Source organism: Berghia stephanieae, chromosome 1 (genome assembly GCF_034508935.2).
Source record: "Berghia stephanieae isolate SIO BIC M18660-M18661 chromosome 1, UCSD_Bste_1.3, whole genome shotgun sequence".
Taxonomy (NCBI): domain Eukaryota; kingdom Metazoa; phylum Mollusca; class Gastropoda; order Nudibranchia; family Aeolidiidae; genus Berghia; species Berghia stephanieae.
In genome coordinates, this window is record NC_088360.1 from 16,777,184 (window position 1) to 16,793,262 (window position 16,079).

The following is a 16,079-nucleotide window of genomic DNA, read 5'->3' on the forward strand; positions in this document are numbered from 1 at the left end:
AAGAAAATCAGATATGTTCTTCTATTCTAAAAAAAAAAATTAACACCAATACACAAAAATGCTAACTGCAAAATTAGCAATTCAAGTGAAATATTTATCAGATTATGCCACGAATTAACAGCAGAGGGATAAGAAAATTATGATTTATTTCCACTTTTATGTGTATCTTAGCAGACAAGCCGAGAGACAAGAAATTATGCCAGGCGCCTGCATTGGCCACCATCGACGCTACCGATCAAAAGGCCGGGCCGCGACCAACACTGCCCGCTCGTAATTACGTTGATAATGGCAACAAAAGTATCCAATTCTATCTAAGATTACGCAGAAATAACAAAACAAAACAAACAAAAAATGAGCGGTTATATAGCGCAATATCCACTAAACGTGCTCAAAGCGCTTTACAAAGGGTCCCTGACCAACAGCAAAACGTAGTATATAGAACGAGACATGACGCCTGTTAGGCGATATTACAATTTTTTTTTTCGACAAAGACAACACTGTTAACGACCAGGTACTCATTTTACACCTGAGTATGGTAAGATAATGTGAGTAAAAAGCCTTTTCCAAGTACTCAACTATGCGCCGAGCGAGGCTCGAAACCAGGACCTTACGATTCGAAAGCGAGTGTCATACCACAAGACTACATAGCCGCACACACAATGACTCCTTGAATATCCCACCTGAATTGATCAGTCAAAACTCGTGTCTAAAACTCGAAAATGTGATTGGATCAATAAAAATCAATAAGTACTATTATATAAAAATTCCAGGAACATAATTGGGTCCAGCGATTGACTCTACTCCGACCATTTTGAGATAAAAGAGAAATGCATAAGCCACCTCGTTCTTTCTATCATTTTTTAAACTCAAGAACTGGGTGCCATTGTGATCAATACTCGACATCATATTTAGCGGAATATCCGAAGGAGGGTACGGATTACTTACATCCATCTGTTAGCTGTGGACATGTGTTATGATTAATTAATGGCATTTAAAATAGTATGTTTAGTGAGTAATAATTGATATAGTGTTTTCGACTGGACCGTAAGTAGACACATCCTAAGATAACAAAAATCGATAACTCGTGTTATTATAAACACAAATATTTCATTCACTCTCTATATTTAGTATCTATATATGTATATATAATTGTATCTATGTATGCCTTTCAAACGAATTAATTACATTTACATGAATTACATTTTGTAAATGTGTATCGCTCATGTGCTATAGTAATATGTATTGATTCTTATGCTCTCATTGCTTACTTATCTTTCCCCATCCCACTAACCTCATTGTATCCCGTGAGGGCTACTATTAATAATAATTATTATTATCATTACTATATATTAAATGAGAATGAGATCAGTGGTGTTGTTAATTGAAATCCTTTCAATATCATTTGTCATTAGGAACACAAGGTTTTGCAACCAGTAAAAGTTTTGCTCCTGTATATTCGCAGATCTGGTCACCCATTAATCGACCATTTTGTTCCTTACCATCTGATTACCCACTGGATGAGGATCTAGTTACTCACTAAACAAAGGAGGGTTTCGGCGCAACTAAAGAATGACAAAGAAACCATCCACAAACTGAACCAGCAAAATGGACGATCTCAACAAATAAGTTAAGAACAATCAGTGGCGGTTCTAGCCTATTTACAGTGGTGGGGCAAAGAGGATTCGGTCATATATATATATATATATATATATATATATATATATATATATATATATATATATATATATATATATATATATATGATATATATTTTTTATTTTTTATTTTTTTGTTTTTTTTTTTAATAAAAATTTTTTTTGATTTTTTTTTTCGCCTTTAAACAAAAAATATTTCAACCACCAATAATCACATTCACAATGAAATGACAATACCAGTAGATTTTAATTCTTCCAAACGTAATCAAAAATGAATCACGAAAGAGAATACAACTAAAAAATAAAGCGACGAGACATAATGCGACAACACCTTGACAATACAAGTCCATTTCCTTCACTCCAAAAATTAAAGAGATGCTTTAATCCCTCAACGGCGATATTAATATTGCTTTTACATATTCTGGTTTTCAGTAGTATGTAGTAACCTCAAAGTTTTCATGGAGAAGCAACAACAGCGATATGACTCGAGTTTCATTCAGAGCTCAAATTGCATAATTTTTACTGCTGTCTTGGTGGTCAGAATGATTGTGCCGGTGGTGGTAGTGGTTGGAATAGTGGTAGCGGTGATGGTGGTGGTGGAGGAGGAGGAGGAAGACGAGGCGGTGAGGGGTAATTATGGTAGTGGTTTTGGTGGTGCTGTTGGTTAGAATGATAGTTGTGGAGACGATGACGGAAATTGTATGATGATGTTGATATTGTTTTTATTGCTATTGTTGTACTTGTTGTTAATATTGTTGTTGTTGTTGTTGTTGTTGTTAATGATGATGATGATGATGATGATGATGATGATGATGATGATGATGATGATGATGATGATGATTATGATGACAACGACGATGTCGTCGACAATGATGGTTACCATACGATATTACAAAATTTATTCAATCTTAGGCTTTCGCCAATTAATCATACAATTTGATGACCACATACATGAAAGTGGAAAATAATGGCAAATGGGACCAAACAATAAACTGATACCATTAATAACCACCAAAAAAAAAAATACAACAATAGTAATACCACCAATACGTACAATAATAATAACAATGATAATAATATAATAATAAAATAATAATAATATATAATAATAATAATAATAATAATAATAATAATAATATTAATAATAATAATAACAATAATAATAATATATAATAATAATAATAATAATAATAATAATAATAATAATAATAATAATAATTAATAATAATAATATAATAATAATAATAATAATAATAATAATAATAATAATAATAATAATAATAATAATAAATAATAATAATAATATAACCATCATCATTACTACTACCACCACCGCTACCACTATACCACCATCACCATCATTATTACGTTTCCAATTATTTTTTCTCGTTTTTTAAAATTTGATATCTATCAAAACAGACGAAAATTCCGGTGATTTTTTTAAAGGGTAGTTAAAATATCTACGATTTTATTAGCCCTGAAAACTACGATTTTTATTTTCCTATCTAAAGTAGGCAGGTCTGCTATGACAAGTATCAGTATCAGTTCCATAGTCAAAATAAGACAAACAAAAACAACGTTTATTTAATATTAGGCTTTCGCCAATACTTCATACAATATAATTAAGACAAAATAATGTTACCAATCTCTCCTCATGTATTCGTTTGACTATCGTCACAATAATTACCGTGTTATCTTTGCTCCTTACCCAACCAATCCCTTGCTTCCCGCCTCTTCATCGCGAACCATCTTATGTGTGTATTAGCTTCAGGACGGGCAAGTACGGAATCTGCCCACCCTTCCTTTAAAGGTCTCTATAACTTAGAATTCAACTATCTCCTTACTCAGAAGAGTATTTCTCGTATACTAATTCAATTGTTGAGAAAACCAAAATGGTGGTTGTATTTTATATATTTATTTAGTCGTGACTTTTGAATAAAAGTGTTTTGTTTTATTAGAGGGAATACAATAGAAAATACATTGTTTTGCAAAATTATTTAGTCTGGCAATAAAAATACTGCGGTAATTACTTTAAGAATAATTTAAAAAAAAGAATTAACAAATTAATTTGTTAAAAAACAAAACAAAAAACAACAACAAAAAACAACAACAACAACAAAAAACAAATAAGAAAACAATTTAAATAAATGAGTTTTGAGAAACACTAAAGAAAACGAGGGAAAAAAAAAAGAGAAATAATTTAAATGGATAAACAAATATATTAAAACAACACAAACTAATACTAAATTGATATAATATTAGTAAATTAATAAATTTAATTCAATACTGGAACCTTCCCAGCACAAGTAAGGCAATAAATAAGAAAAAGTTCGTTTGCCAAAATCTCTATTTAGTGTACACTGGTTAATAAGGTGGGCTCATTTGAATTAGCCCGACCTAGTACTAGAGAGGCCAGACAGCAAAATCACCGTCAGGCGACGTGACGATGAGATGACGATGTGGGCGGAGTGGAGTGGAGTGGTTGGGGGGGGGGGGGGGGGGGTGATAAAAAGAACAGGGGCGCATCCTGGTTTATGCATTACGGGGTGCGTGGTGATTCGCAATCTATCAAAGATACACACAAATTGATTTCAGTATGAAGTATTAAGTTTAAGTAGTAACTTTTGAAATTATCTAATTTAAATTTGATTATTTCGGACCTGGTAATACAGCATATAACTTGAAAAAACAGGCTGGTATTTGCCCACCCTGCCCATTATTACCAGCCGTCCCTGAGAACAATTAAAATTAAACTGAGCAACCGACCGAGAAATTATGAAAAATTAACTTACCCATATCCTAACTTTAATTAAAAGCCTACTATTAAACTTTTGTTTGATTGTGTGTAAACGTGTTATTGTGTGAGGCCATTCTATTGATTTATATTAAAGTATTTCTGCTTTAACGAGGATTAATACTTATCTTATGAACCTGATCTATTCCTTTATAACGTGCCACATCTACCATCACTACTACTACTACTACTACTACTACTACTACTACTACTACTACTACTACTACTACAACTACTACTACTACTACTACTACTACTACTACTACTACTACTACTACTACTACTACTACTACTACTACTACTACTACCTATTTCTTTAACCTTAAAACTTTATTACTTTCTGTCGAGTTGGCAGGAACTGAACCCATGTATAACAGGGTGACTTCTGTCTTTTGGTAAAACTATTTGACTTCTATTTGTCTTTACCTACTCGCCTCTTCTCCTACATAGACGCGAAACTATATATATATATATATATATATATATATATATATATATATATATATATATATATATATATATATGCAAAATTTATTTTTATGTATTGATCACGATGTTATATATGTATTTTTATTTTACAATTACTTTTAATCTGGAAATCCTGTTTGGCATTATGTAACTATACCCGGTTGAGGCGGGTCCGAGCCCCTTTCAATGACATCCCCCCCCCCCCTCCTCTAGCCAGACATGAATTCAGAACTGATTGGTACGCGAACAAAAATAAATAGATTAAGGATTAATCTTTTCTTTTGCCTAGGCTGAAACGTCTTAACAGACATGTGATACACTCATAATCGAGGCATAAATAAATAGAATATGACTGGAATGGTTGGAGTTGAGAGTAATGATTTGAACATCCGATCTGTTGTAAATAATTTAAAGGTTATAAAATGAATGTTTTGATTTAAAAAAAAAAAGTATATTTAATGACGAAAATTAAACAAGAAGCTAGGGGGAAAAATATTTCACAAGTTGTTTATATAATATGCAAACGTAGGTAACAAAATCAAAACATTAATGATGCAAAGGCTAAACAACGTTAGGGCCATTTGTCATTTTATTTGGGCTAAAAGTGAGTAAGTACTCGAATAACGATTGGTAGTGAATAAATTAGTTAAGTTGATCGTATTGTCGATACACGAATGGTCAATTCTACACTTGCTTGTTGTCTACGTGCCATCATCGCTGCTACGTGCTAATGTTTGACTTATATTATTAGCTTGTGGTGTTACTGGAATGATTATTATAGTCCGACTCCCATGTACTTTTGACGTCATTTAAGACAATTGCGTCGACTGGTGTTTTGTTGTTAGGAGTGGCCAGGGAACATAAATACTACCCTGTTGGTTGAACTGTTGTATAAAATCAACGATTTGTTCACTTTTGGTGGTATGACCATGGCCTTGACTTTTGACTGAAATATTTGGTAGAGTCAGGCTATTTTACGGAAGCTACAGTTTAGGTGTTTCTGTAGGGTGCATGCATGTGTAACTCGGGTTATCAATTACTCTCTTAGTATAACAGACCTTACCCTATTGCCACAAAGGGTGGTATGCAATGGATTCGTTGATTTGGACTAATTAAGTACTTATGTAGCGGATATTTCATTATATTTTACGATTCATTTAGTTAGTCTTGAAGCGATAATATTTTCTGGCTTTTCATCGTTTTACATCGCGTGCTACTATATGACTTTGAAGTCTCATATGAATTCACAATTCGACCAATTGTGTTGTAGAATGGATAGATAAACGATACTTACCAACGTTGAAGTTTGTCTGTTATTCTACAACACTGGTCGATTGTGAATTCATTTGCCCTTCCTTACCATAATTATCATAATATACCCTCCCCTCTAGTTCTGTTGATAGATTTATATTATCTTCATACAATCCATGAGCAGTTTATGTTAGAGTTGGGTAGTATCTGGGCTCATATAGTAGCCCGCTCAAAATTTAAAGTGTGATTGGTGGCTGGGAAGTTCATCACTCAAATGAATTCACAATCGACCAGTGTGAATGAATAACAGACAAACTTCAACTTTGGTAAGTATCGTTTATCTATCCATTAGTGCCCATTTCATTACGGCCACGAAACGGTACATGAAGAAACTGCCGAAGTGAAAAGTCATTAGTTATGAATTTTTGTATCAAGAAGCCTCTTCTTTGATGAAAGATATGTTATATTTTCAGATTTTTCTATGGCCTTCACTCAATAAATCCTATCAAATTACCTCTATCAAACTAAATAAAGCGTGACTTTTATACTATTTCTAACAAAACTGTCCTAATATCATGGTACTATTTTTTTTCTAAAAAGTAGATCCTGACACAAATTTTATAATAACCACCAATCAGACTCTTTTTTGGTCATTGTTTGGGAGAGAATATCGACTTTAAAAATGAAACATTTGGTAGAGATATCGAGTACACTGTAAGATTAGTAAAAATCGGCGGTAATAAGGTATCGATCCGTAATATTTCTTTCATTTCACAATGGACCACTACATCGGGAAGGAGGAAAACATGGCGCAGACCGGCGGATATCGTGAAGAACTTGAACATGAAAGCAAACAAACTGATCCAAATTCACATGCTAGCAGGCTAATCGCTCAAGGTATGATTTTTCTACCCCATAATCTGTATAATCACTCCACGGTCGTCTGTTTGATGATGTGATTTGTGACAGTCACCCCACCCCTACCCCCACTTCTCCCATGCCGGTCCCCGCGTGCTCGTTTTTATTTTTACCCTTTTTACTCTTATATATTTGGTTTCATGTTGCTTTTGCTAACACGTGGTATTATTAACAGCACATTTGTACATTGGTGAGGCAATTCGTGACGTAATTTGATTTTCTCCTAAGTTTATGGGATGGGTAGCGTTAAACTGAATTTTGACACTGCTTGTCTTTTTGTCTTTGTCTTTGACTTTGACTTTTGTCGGTATATTTCACTAGTCACTAGAGAGCCTCGCCTTTGGCCGACCAACCTCCGCTGCACGTCCAACTCGTCTTGAGCATGCATTCACGTAAAATATAAAGATTTTTTTTAAAAACCTACCTCTGTTTCAAAAACTAGCATCTTTCACCTTTCTAAGAAACATTTTGATTTTTCAGAACTTTAGTTCGTTAAAAAATACCGGCCAATCTGACCCGTTGAGTCGAATGAAAACGAAATTTTGTTGTTTACACGGTTCAAAGGAAATGCCGTAAATAAGCTTTCATGGACTTCCTGTGTTGTTTTTACAGTGTCACGTGACCGTTTTGAGAAATTTGTCGTCTGCTACAAATAATTAGACCGGTAGGGGGTAGATATTTTCGTTGGAGCAGAGAAAAAGTGAGTATTATTTCTTGGACTTGTAGAGAGGCCTAAGGTCCACCAGCAGTCAAGTTTATTGAATAAAAGAAAAAAAGGCCTTTTTACTGCACTAATGCACCAAATTGCATACCTATCTATGGACACTTTGTTCCGTATCTTTTTCCCAATAAACTTTTTTAAATAGGCACTTTGATAAAATTTTCAAACTCAAAATATCTTGATTTGACTCAGTCAGGGGGATGGGACTTGAAAAAACATAAAATTTGATACCTTATTTGTTTCTCTACGACCTACGGTTCCAGAGTTATTTATATTTTTCTACTGAAATTTTTTGTCAACTTTACAGAGAGAATCTGTGATCTCACTACTGCCTCAAAACCAGCATCTCGCGACGATCGGGATATTTTGAGTCTTGCAGTCAACATGGCCCACTTATTGTTTTCAGTAATTTTGTTTCAATTAAAAAATAAATGGCAAGTGTTAGATATCATTTTAAAGGTCAGAAAATAAGCTTTATTTTCATATAAATCATTTTCATGTATGGAAAGTATGGAAAAAATTAAGGATAAATGAAAATGGAAAAAAATATGAGGTTTTTGTCCTAAAAAGTGGGGTTGGTCGCGGGAAAAATAAAATAATGAGCGAGAGTATCAATTTTGATGAAATTTGGCAGAGATATTCTTCAATTAATTGTCTATCGATGTATGAAGTATAATTAAAATGTATCCCATAATTAAAAAAGTTCTTATAATTCAAAAATTTATAAATTTTTATTACATAAGTTTTCTGAGAAATACAATCAGGAATTGAGAATGAAATACACCGTTAGAAAGCTTGTTTTGTGCCCTTTATAATGATACCAAAATTAGTCACATAGGTTCACAAATAACGCCATGGTGACCAACACGGTGAAGGGTCAAATATAAAGTTCCAAAAAACGAGTTTCACCTTACAATGAGCCTATCGGCGGCCACTGGACTGGAGTTATCAAAGTGCCTATTTTAAAAACCTGGGGCCAGGGTTGCTAGTTTGGCCTCCTGGTGGCCAAAATTTGGTTTGGCCACTTGGCCTCCTGTAACCAACTTTTTGGCTTCCTGTGACTTTCCCCGTTATATCGTTTTACTCTGGTACCGGTAAAACTTTTATTTGGCAATCTAAATATCTAAATGCAACACGTGCTAACGCCACAGATTGCATTTGCTAATGCTTCTATATATACGAATTTTCCTTATCCTATCTAAATTGTTTAACAAATCTAAAGAGTTTTCGCGAGGCTAAGGTGGGTTTGGTGGTATTTGGGCTCCTGCCGAGGAATCTGGCTTCTTGCCATAGCTAGTTTGGTCTCTTACTCAAAAATGATCTGGCAACCCTGCCTGGCTAGGCGGAACCTTGATAACAGAAACGGGGCCCACACGATTTCGCGAGGAATTAAACATGAAAACAATTAGGATATAATTTCAACACAACTTTTGAAATTCATCAAGGATTGTCCATTACCAAATGTTTTTTGATAGAAAACAAATGCATCTTCAAATCTAAACTGCTTTTGACGGTAGGCGGTAAGTTTTTATTTATTTTTCTGTCCAAACGAATGATTTGTCCTGGTTATAGAAGCTAAGTATTGGTAACACCGGCTCAGCTCTCTAGTCAGGGGCCGCTGGAACCATCATTTGCACCTGTAAATTAAACTTGTCCACGATGAATTTAAGTAGAAATTAACTCCTACCTTCAAAGGCAAAGGCAGTTTATATTTGAAGATGCATATTTGTTTGGGAGACCGTCCCAAAGCTCACCGTTCTCTATAGTTATGTTATGTCTCTAACTCTAAGTCTTAGTCTCTAACTCGTAAGTCTAAGGTAATAATAATAAGGCCAAGGGTAAACGAGAGGGGAGGCTCCTAGCGATAGCATTTCTTTCAGTGGGAGGCCTACCGATACCGAAAGCTCCTACACATCCCCACAGGCCTGTAAATCTTCCGTCTATTGTCGGATTTCCGACAGTAGGTACGATTTTGCTCTATACCTAAGTGCTAAAAAAAAAACAAAAGAAATAATAGTAAAAATAAAATTCGTAACGTCAAAGAAATGAACCAATAAAAAAGAAAATAAGATTTTTATTCCGTTTCAAATGCCGACTTAAAAAAACAAAACAAACAAAAAAATTATTTGTCGCATCAAAGACAAAACAAAACAAAGGCTATAATATTAGGACCATAATATTATGCCACACCTACACGCTCGGCTAGCTGTGGATGTATTCACTGCCTGGCTACTGTGCCATAGCCAGCGAGAGAGAGGTCGCGAATTTCGTGCTAGTCGTCTTCACACACACACACACCTAGTCAGTAAATAACGCACACACAGCAGTGTGTCGAACCCGACTGGAATGTATCTCTATTTTGCTACGGACACACATGCATATCTCCGATTCTTATTTCTCAGTCTCTATGTTTCATTGGTTCCGTCCGGATGTGAGACGGAAAATAAATAATGTGAAATAATTATTTTTATTCGAAATATATATTCTTCTTCGAAAGCTCTCACACGACCGCACAACCTTTTCTTCTTCTTCTTTTTCCTCTTCTTCTTCTATAAGAATTATCCAAATAAACGAAAGAATCAGCGTAAACTTTTAACACAAACAGGAGCGAAGATACACATCCTTCAAAAGGGTAGGAATTGTTCTCTTCCTTTTATTTTACAACTAACTCAGACCTGGGCCCTCAAATAATTGGGATTTTTTTTTTTGGTACCATAAAATGACCTCGTTATAACTAAGTAGGGGAAAGTGACATGATTTGACTAGTCAATTGATGTGTCATGTCTGTGTTGTGTCCATATTTTTGTCCTGTTGTTTCTATTTTCGCGTGTTCAAAAAGTTCTGACAATTTTTCACCAACCATTTACAGGCCTGATCCCCAGTCTTTTTTCAATTTGTATTTTCACCGTTGATCTGTTATGTGTTTATTCGATTTGTCATCATAGAAGCATTGGGAGGCCTACCGAAAGCTCCTACAAAGGGAAACAACTCAAATAATATTCCCTCAACTGACCATGAGAGAAGATAAAACCTAGTACTAGTACCTTTAACTAACCTTCTTTCTATTCCATTTTTTTTTTGCTGGCGCTGACATACGATCTCAATGTGTTGTAAGTCAAGCGCATTAATAACAAAAACAAGGTCACGGTCCTTGGCATTGATTCTAATTCTAATACTCCTGGTTTTATCATTATTTACAAAGGTTCGTTTTACTACATATTTGAATACCAAAGTCAAAGACATTCCTATTAGTAGATGATTAAAAGAAAAGGACAATAAAAAGTGAACTCATTCCAATAACTGGTTTGCAGTCTGATTGACCATTAGATACTATGCGGAATATTGTGACATTTATATTATTAATTCTTAAGATAAAGCAAAATTCATTGCTTTGTAATTTTTTATTTTCCTCAGAAATTGAACGGTTGAATAAAGGAGAAGATGAGATTCCTCATAACAAAAAGGCATCCTCTGCCATTCCCTTCCTTGATCTGCACCATGAAAGACCACAAAAAATATCCATAAAAATTAGACTTCCGGTAACAGAATTTCCAAGGGTGAGTAGTTTTGTTTTTCGTAAGATTTTTTACAGTTCTGTCTCTCTCTCACCCCCAAATCCTATTGGCCTCCTAGATCATATATTTTAACCACTAGCCATTGGAGAAGTGAAGAAGTTTGACAAAGCAATTTGAATTATATTTCTGTACTTATAAAAAAGAAAACCCTAATTTTGAAAGTTTCAAAGAAGGTACATTTTATGCATTTGACCATCGAAAGATGATCTTTTGAAGTTTAATTTGCCAAATTGTTGGGAATTATATCCTAATCGCCATCATCCCTACTTTCAGGATGAGAACATATTTTTATCAATTTTCTCGCCATAGTTTTTCATACTAATTATATTTACCCGGGCTGCCAACTGTACAACAAAAGCGTATTTGTATGCTTTGTTCCCCTTTCTATCATACTGTAGTGTGTAATTTTTAGTTTTTCTCATATTTCTTGGCATTCTCAATGATTCATTGCAAAAGCTATTTGGTTTGTTCACATTGCTTCATGAAATAATTTCCTAAAAAAATTGACCTTAAAAAATTTTCTCCCTTACAAACTTGTTATAAGAATTATTTACCTCCAATATTCCCAGCGGCAGGCAATGAGATGACTGAAGGGTTACAGTATCAGTTTGTAAAATTCCCCCAAACCTTATCCTTTTTGACAAACACCTTTACATATATTGAGGTCGACATATTGGTAAAACAGCTTTGATAACAGTGGAGCATTTCCTTCTTTTTCTTCTGGAGAATTGTTTACATGTCGGAAAACGTTTTTAAGGTTGGCTCTTTGATTATTTTCAAACTAAAATTTCTCTTTTCAGTACAATTTTGTTGGTAAGCTCCTTGGGCCCAAGGGCCAGACTTTAAAGGCTCTTCAGGAACAGACTGGCTGTAAAATGGCAATCATGGGCAGAGGTTCTATGAGAGACAAAGATAAGGTAAGCACATTTATCCTGAAGAAGGGGATTTTTATTGTTGGTCTTGTTTGTTTCTGATGTAGATAAAACTCCTGTATCTGAACTATCAGTTTTGTTTTTTATAAAAAGTATTGTGCGGGTTGGTCTCATTTTTTTTTTTCTTTTCATTTGTCATATATAATATTAACAGGGCTGAGAGTCTTCTGCCTTTTCCGCCTAAATGGTGGTTCATCTCTGTCTATCACCATCACAATTCCGCCTTTATTTTTAATATGAATAAATGACCACAGCCACTACATCGTCATCCCTACTATTGCCACCACTAAATCATCACCCCAACCACCGCTACTACAACCACCTCCACATCATCCCTGCCACCACTAATACAACAGTCGCATCATCCATACTGCCACTACTACAACTATCACCACTTCGTCATCCCTACCATCACTATTACACTAATACAACTATCACCGCTTCATCATTCCTACCACAACCTCTGAGTGAGGTTCCTGACCACCCATAGTGGGCAGGGAGGGACTTATGTCTTCTATCCCCCTATATTTGTTTTCTAACTTGCTTTCTGTCTTTGTCTTGGAGTGGAATTACTTGGTTTTGTCTTGACCCTGACCGGATGCTCTTGCTGAGAGGGAAACAATCAAATGTATAGATATTTTTCGTTGTAAATCACTCTGTTATGCACTATTATGTTATTGTTTACATATTACATATGATTTGTAGACGTTTGGGTGTATTCCTCTTAGTATGGACCTGTGCTTGTCTGGATGAGACTTTAAGGTGATCTCAAACTAAGTACTTTGATAGTATGCTCTTGGAATCTACATCTGTTTCTTATTTGAACCAATTCCCTGTTGTCTTACCTTTACTTGGGTGCTTTAACTCTCCTTACCGGCCATTTTCCGGATTTTCCCTCAAAAAACTTCACACTCAACCTATACAAAAATATATTTATTTCACTCAAACACAAAATCTGTTTGTTTTTGCTATACATTTTCTTTTTGCTGAACGAGCTATTCAACAGTGGTAATGTACTTTAACTATAGCAAACATTTTTGTTCAAATATTATGATGCATGAAAGAAATTAGAATGACAAAAATGTTGGCTGCATCGTAACAAATGTGACGATTTTCCTTTGGGTGGGTGGTAGGGAGGGGGGTTAATTGTGATTCTGGAAGTGTTTGTTATCCCAATTTCTTCCTTTTTACTGGCGCTGATATGACCTCAATTGTGTTGCAAACTCTGTAAAATCCTTAAAAACAAAAACTGCCACCAAAATCGCCATCTTTACCCAACCACTACTACAGCAACCACTACATCATCCCTACCACCACCGCTTGAAACTGCCACATCATCCCTGTGTCCACTACTACTACTACAACCACCACAATCAAACAATATATGTTTATGGTTACACCCAGTTTTGTGTGTCAGATCATTATTTCGGGATGGTGAATGTTGTGAGCTTTTTGGCTAAACGCACAGCACCAGTGTTTTAATTACTCTTTCAATTTTTGAAATTCTTCTAAATGTTTTCGGGATTTGCGGCGAGACACATTTTGAATTGCATCTCAGTAAATTTTAATGAAATTTTAATTTTTAAGTTATTATAGTCGCATGTGTGGGTCATGGTCTACTTGCTGAAAAGCTTTCTCCTTTTTTTTGTGACCAGTCATTCTCACCCCTGTATTAAGTGTTGAAATGTTTTAATGCTCTTTATGTTCCAATGAGGACATGCCACTCATCCCGTCCCTGCTACTGATTTTGACCGTTTTATCAGTATTATTTATATGATTGCTAAAACTTAGGCCAGAGTGGGAGAAAACCTGCAGTTCACTGATAACAAAACAAGATTTTAGAGTCAATATTCTAGCACATGTTCATAAATGAAGCTAGAAATTATGTATTTTAGGTTGAGACCATAGTTCATTCTTGAATTTCACAGATTTTATACTTATTATAAAATTGTCTGAGGAAGGTTTACATTCCTGCTGTTGTACATTGTGTGTTTTACAAATGTTGAAATACATTTTAATCAATATTGCTTATTTTCAGGAAGAAGATCTGCGTAAAGAGGGTGGTAAATATGCACATTTGGAAGATGACTTACATGTACTTGTTGAATGTTATGCCGAGCTGGTTGATGCTTATCACAGAATAGCAGAGGCTTCTCGGGAGCTGAAGAAGTTTGTAATTCCAGTGAGTACACATGAAATTTAAAATCACTATTCACTATACTTGAAATAGATAGTAGACACTATAGTCCATTCCACAACTTGCGCATACGTTGGTGTGGATATCTTCGCAACCTTCTGATGGATTTTGATGATAATTGGCTCGAACACTAGAATTGTTAGTGACATTAAGCAGAATTTTTTGCATCGGTTACAGTAGACTTTGGGGTTTTTCTTCATTACGGAAAATGAAAAACGTAAAGGTCTGGGATGAGTGAATCTTTGAATGGTTTACATTAACAATATTATACACAGTGAATAGGTTGTGATTACAATCACTAAACTCCTCATGGGTTTATTTCTCTCAGGATTCATGGCATTCTCACTAACATTGCTACTGTTTTCAAAATGACCGTTTTGTCAGGCATCGCAATACATTTCCTTCATTACTGTGTCAACATACATATTGTGATAAATACTCACACACACTGGGTCTGATTATTTTGGGTCGGCAAGCACTTCAGATGGCTATGCCTGAGACTGACCAAACATTTATGTCACATTACAAGACAGTGATAACTAGTTTTAAAAAAATAAAAGTTGTTAGTGTGGTCAATGAAATAGGTTGCAGTAGTTGAGTTCTTGCAGACACGCACAGTAACCTTTTTTTAAAAGCCAGTTTCATGTGGCTATGGCACAAAGCAAATTGCTCTGTGCTGTTTTCTCTCTCTCTCTCTCTCTCTCTCTCTCTCTCTCTCTCTCTCTCTCTCTCTCTCTCTCTCTCTCTCCTCTCTCTCTCTCTCTCTCTCTCCTCTCTCTCCTCTCTCTCTCTCTCTCTCTTCTCTCTCTCTCTCCTCCTCTCTCTCTCTTCCTCCTCCTTCTCTCTCTCTCTCTCTCTCTCTCTCTCTCTCTCTCTGCATTATTCCATGTTTTAATGCTCATTATGTTCTAAAGAGGACATGTCAGTCATTTAAAGAATGGTTAATCCATTGCTCTTATGATGAACTGTTATATAGCTAACATTGATATTTTAAAATTTATTTATTGTATAAATTTTTTTACTTCCTCAGCAAATGGATGATATGTATGAAGGAGGTGATGGAATGAATGGAGGTCCTATGGGTAGAGGTCGTGGTGGATTCAGAGGTGGCCCTATGCCTGACAGAGGGTGAGTTGAATAATTGATGGTCTCATTGGAGTATTTAATCATTTGTGAATATTAAAGATAGGCGCATCTCATCATTCATGAGAATGTACACACTCTCTCTCTCTCTCTCTCTCTCTCTCTCTCTCTCTCTCTCTCCTCTCTCTTCTCTCTTCTCTCTTCTCTCTTCTCTCTCTCTCTCTCTCTCTCTCTCCTCTCTCTCTCTCTCTCTCTCTCTCTCTCTCTCTCTCTCTCTCTCTCTCTCTCTGCCCTAAACTTGTCCCTGTTCTTGGGTTTTGTGTATATTTATTGACATCATTCTCTTATTATGACTCAACTAAATCATTTATTATTTTTCAGAGGCCGTGGAGGTTTCCGTGGGGGAAGAGGGGCTGGCCCACCACCCCCACCTGCAAGGTTAGTTTGTTTTTTTTTTCTTCTCTGGTTTTATTTCTAATTGTCAG

General features: G+C 35.2%; 2 protein-coding genes across 11 annotated transcripts in view; one reads left to right on the forward strand and one right to left on the reverse strand.

Annotated features, from left to right (window-relative positions):
• LOC144969188 (uncharacterized) overlaps positions 1–7,630 on the reverse strand; it is a 19,197-nt gene extending 11,567 nt beyond the window's left edge. Inside the window, exon 1 of the mRNA XM_078908302.1 lies at positions 7,511–7,630. Within this exon, the coding sequence (XP_078764428.1) occupies positions 7,511–7,531 (21 nt within the window). The 5' untranslated portion in view covers positions 7,532–7,630. The remainder of the gene's footprint in view (positions 1–7,510) is intronic.
• The window catches only part of LOC144969153 (KH domain-containing, RNA-binding, signal transduction-associated protein 2-like), a 24,171-nt gene continuing 14,868 nt past the window's right edge, over positions 6,777–16,079 (forward strand). For 3 of the 10 annotated variants that reach the window (XR_013644737.1, XR_013644739.1, XM_078908294.1), the window contains exons 1-6: positions 6,903–7,065; positions 11,222–11,364; positions 12,183–12,299; positions 14,353–14,496; positions 15,542–15,639; positions 15,976–16,032. Coding sequence is in view for 6 of the 10 variants with exons in the window: in XM_078908294.1 (XP_078764420.1) it covers positions 6,945–7,065; positions 11,222–11,364; positions 12,183–12,299; positions 14,353–14,496; positions 15,542–15,639; positions 15,976–16,032 (680 nt within the window). In the remaining 4 variants the exon portion in view is untranslated. Of the gene's footprint in view, positions 7,066–11,221; positions 11,365–12,182; positions 12,300–14,352; positions 14,497–15,541; positions 15,640–15,975; positions 16,033–16,079 lie in introns of all 10 variants that reach the window. The other 7 variants (XR_013644735.1, XM_078908264.1, XR_013644738.1 and 4 more) reach the window with 5 other exon arrangements.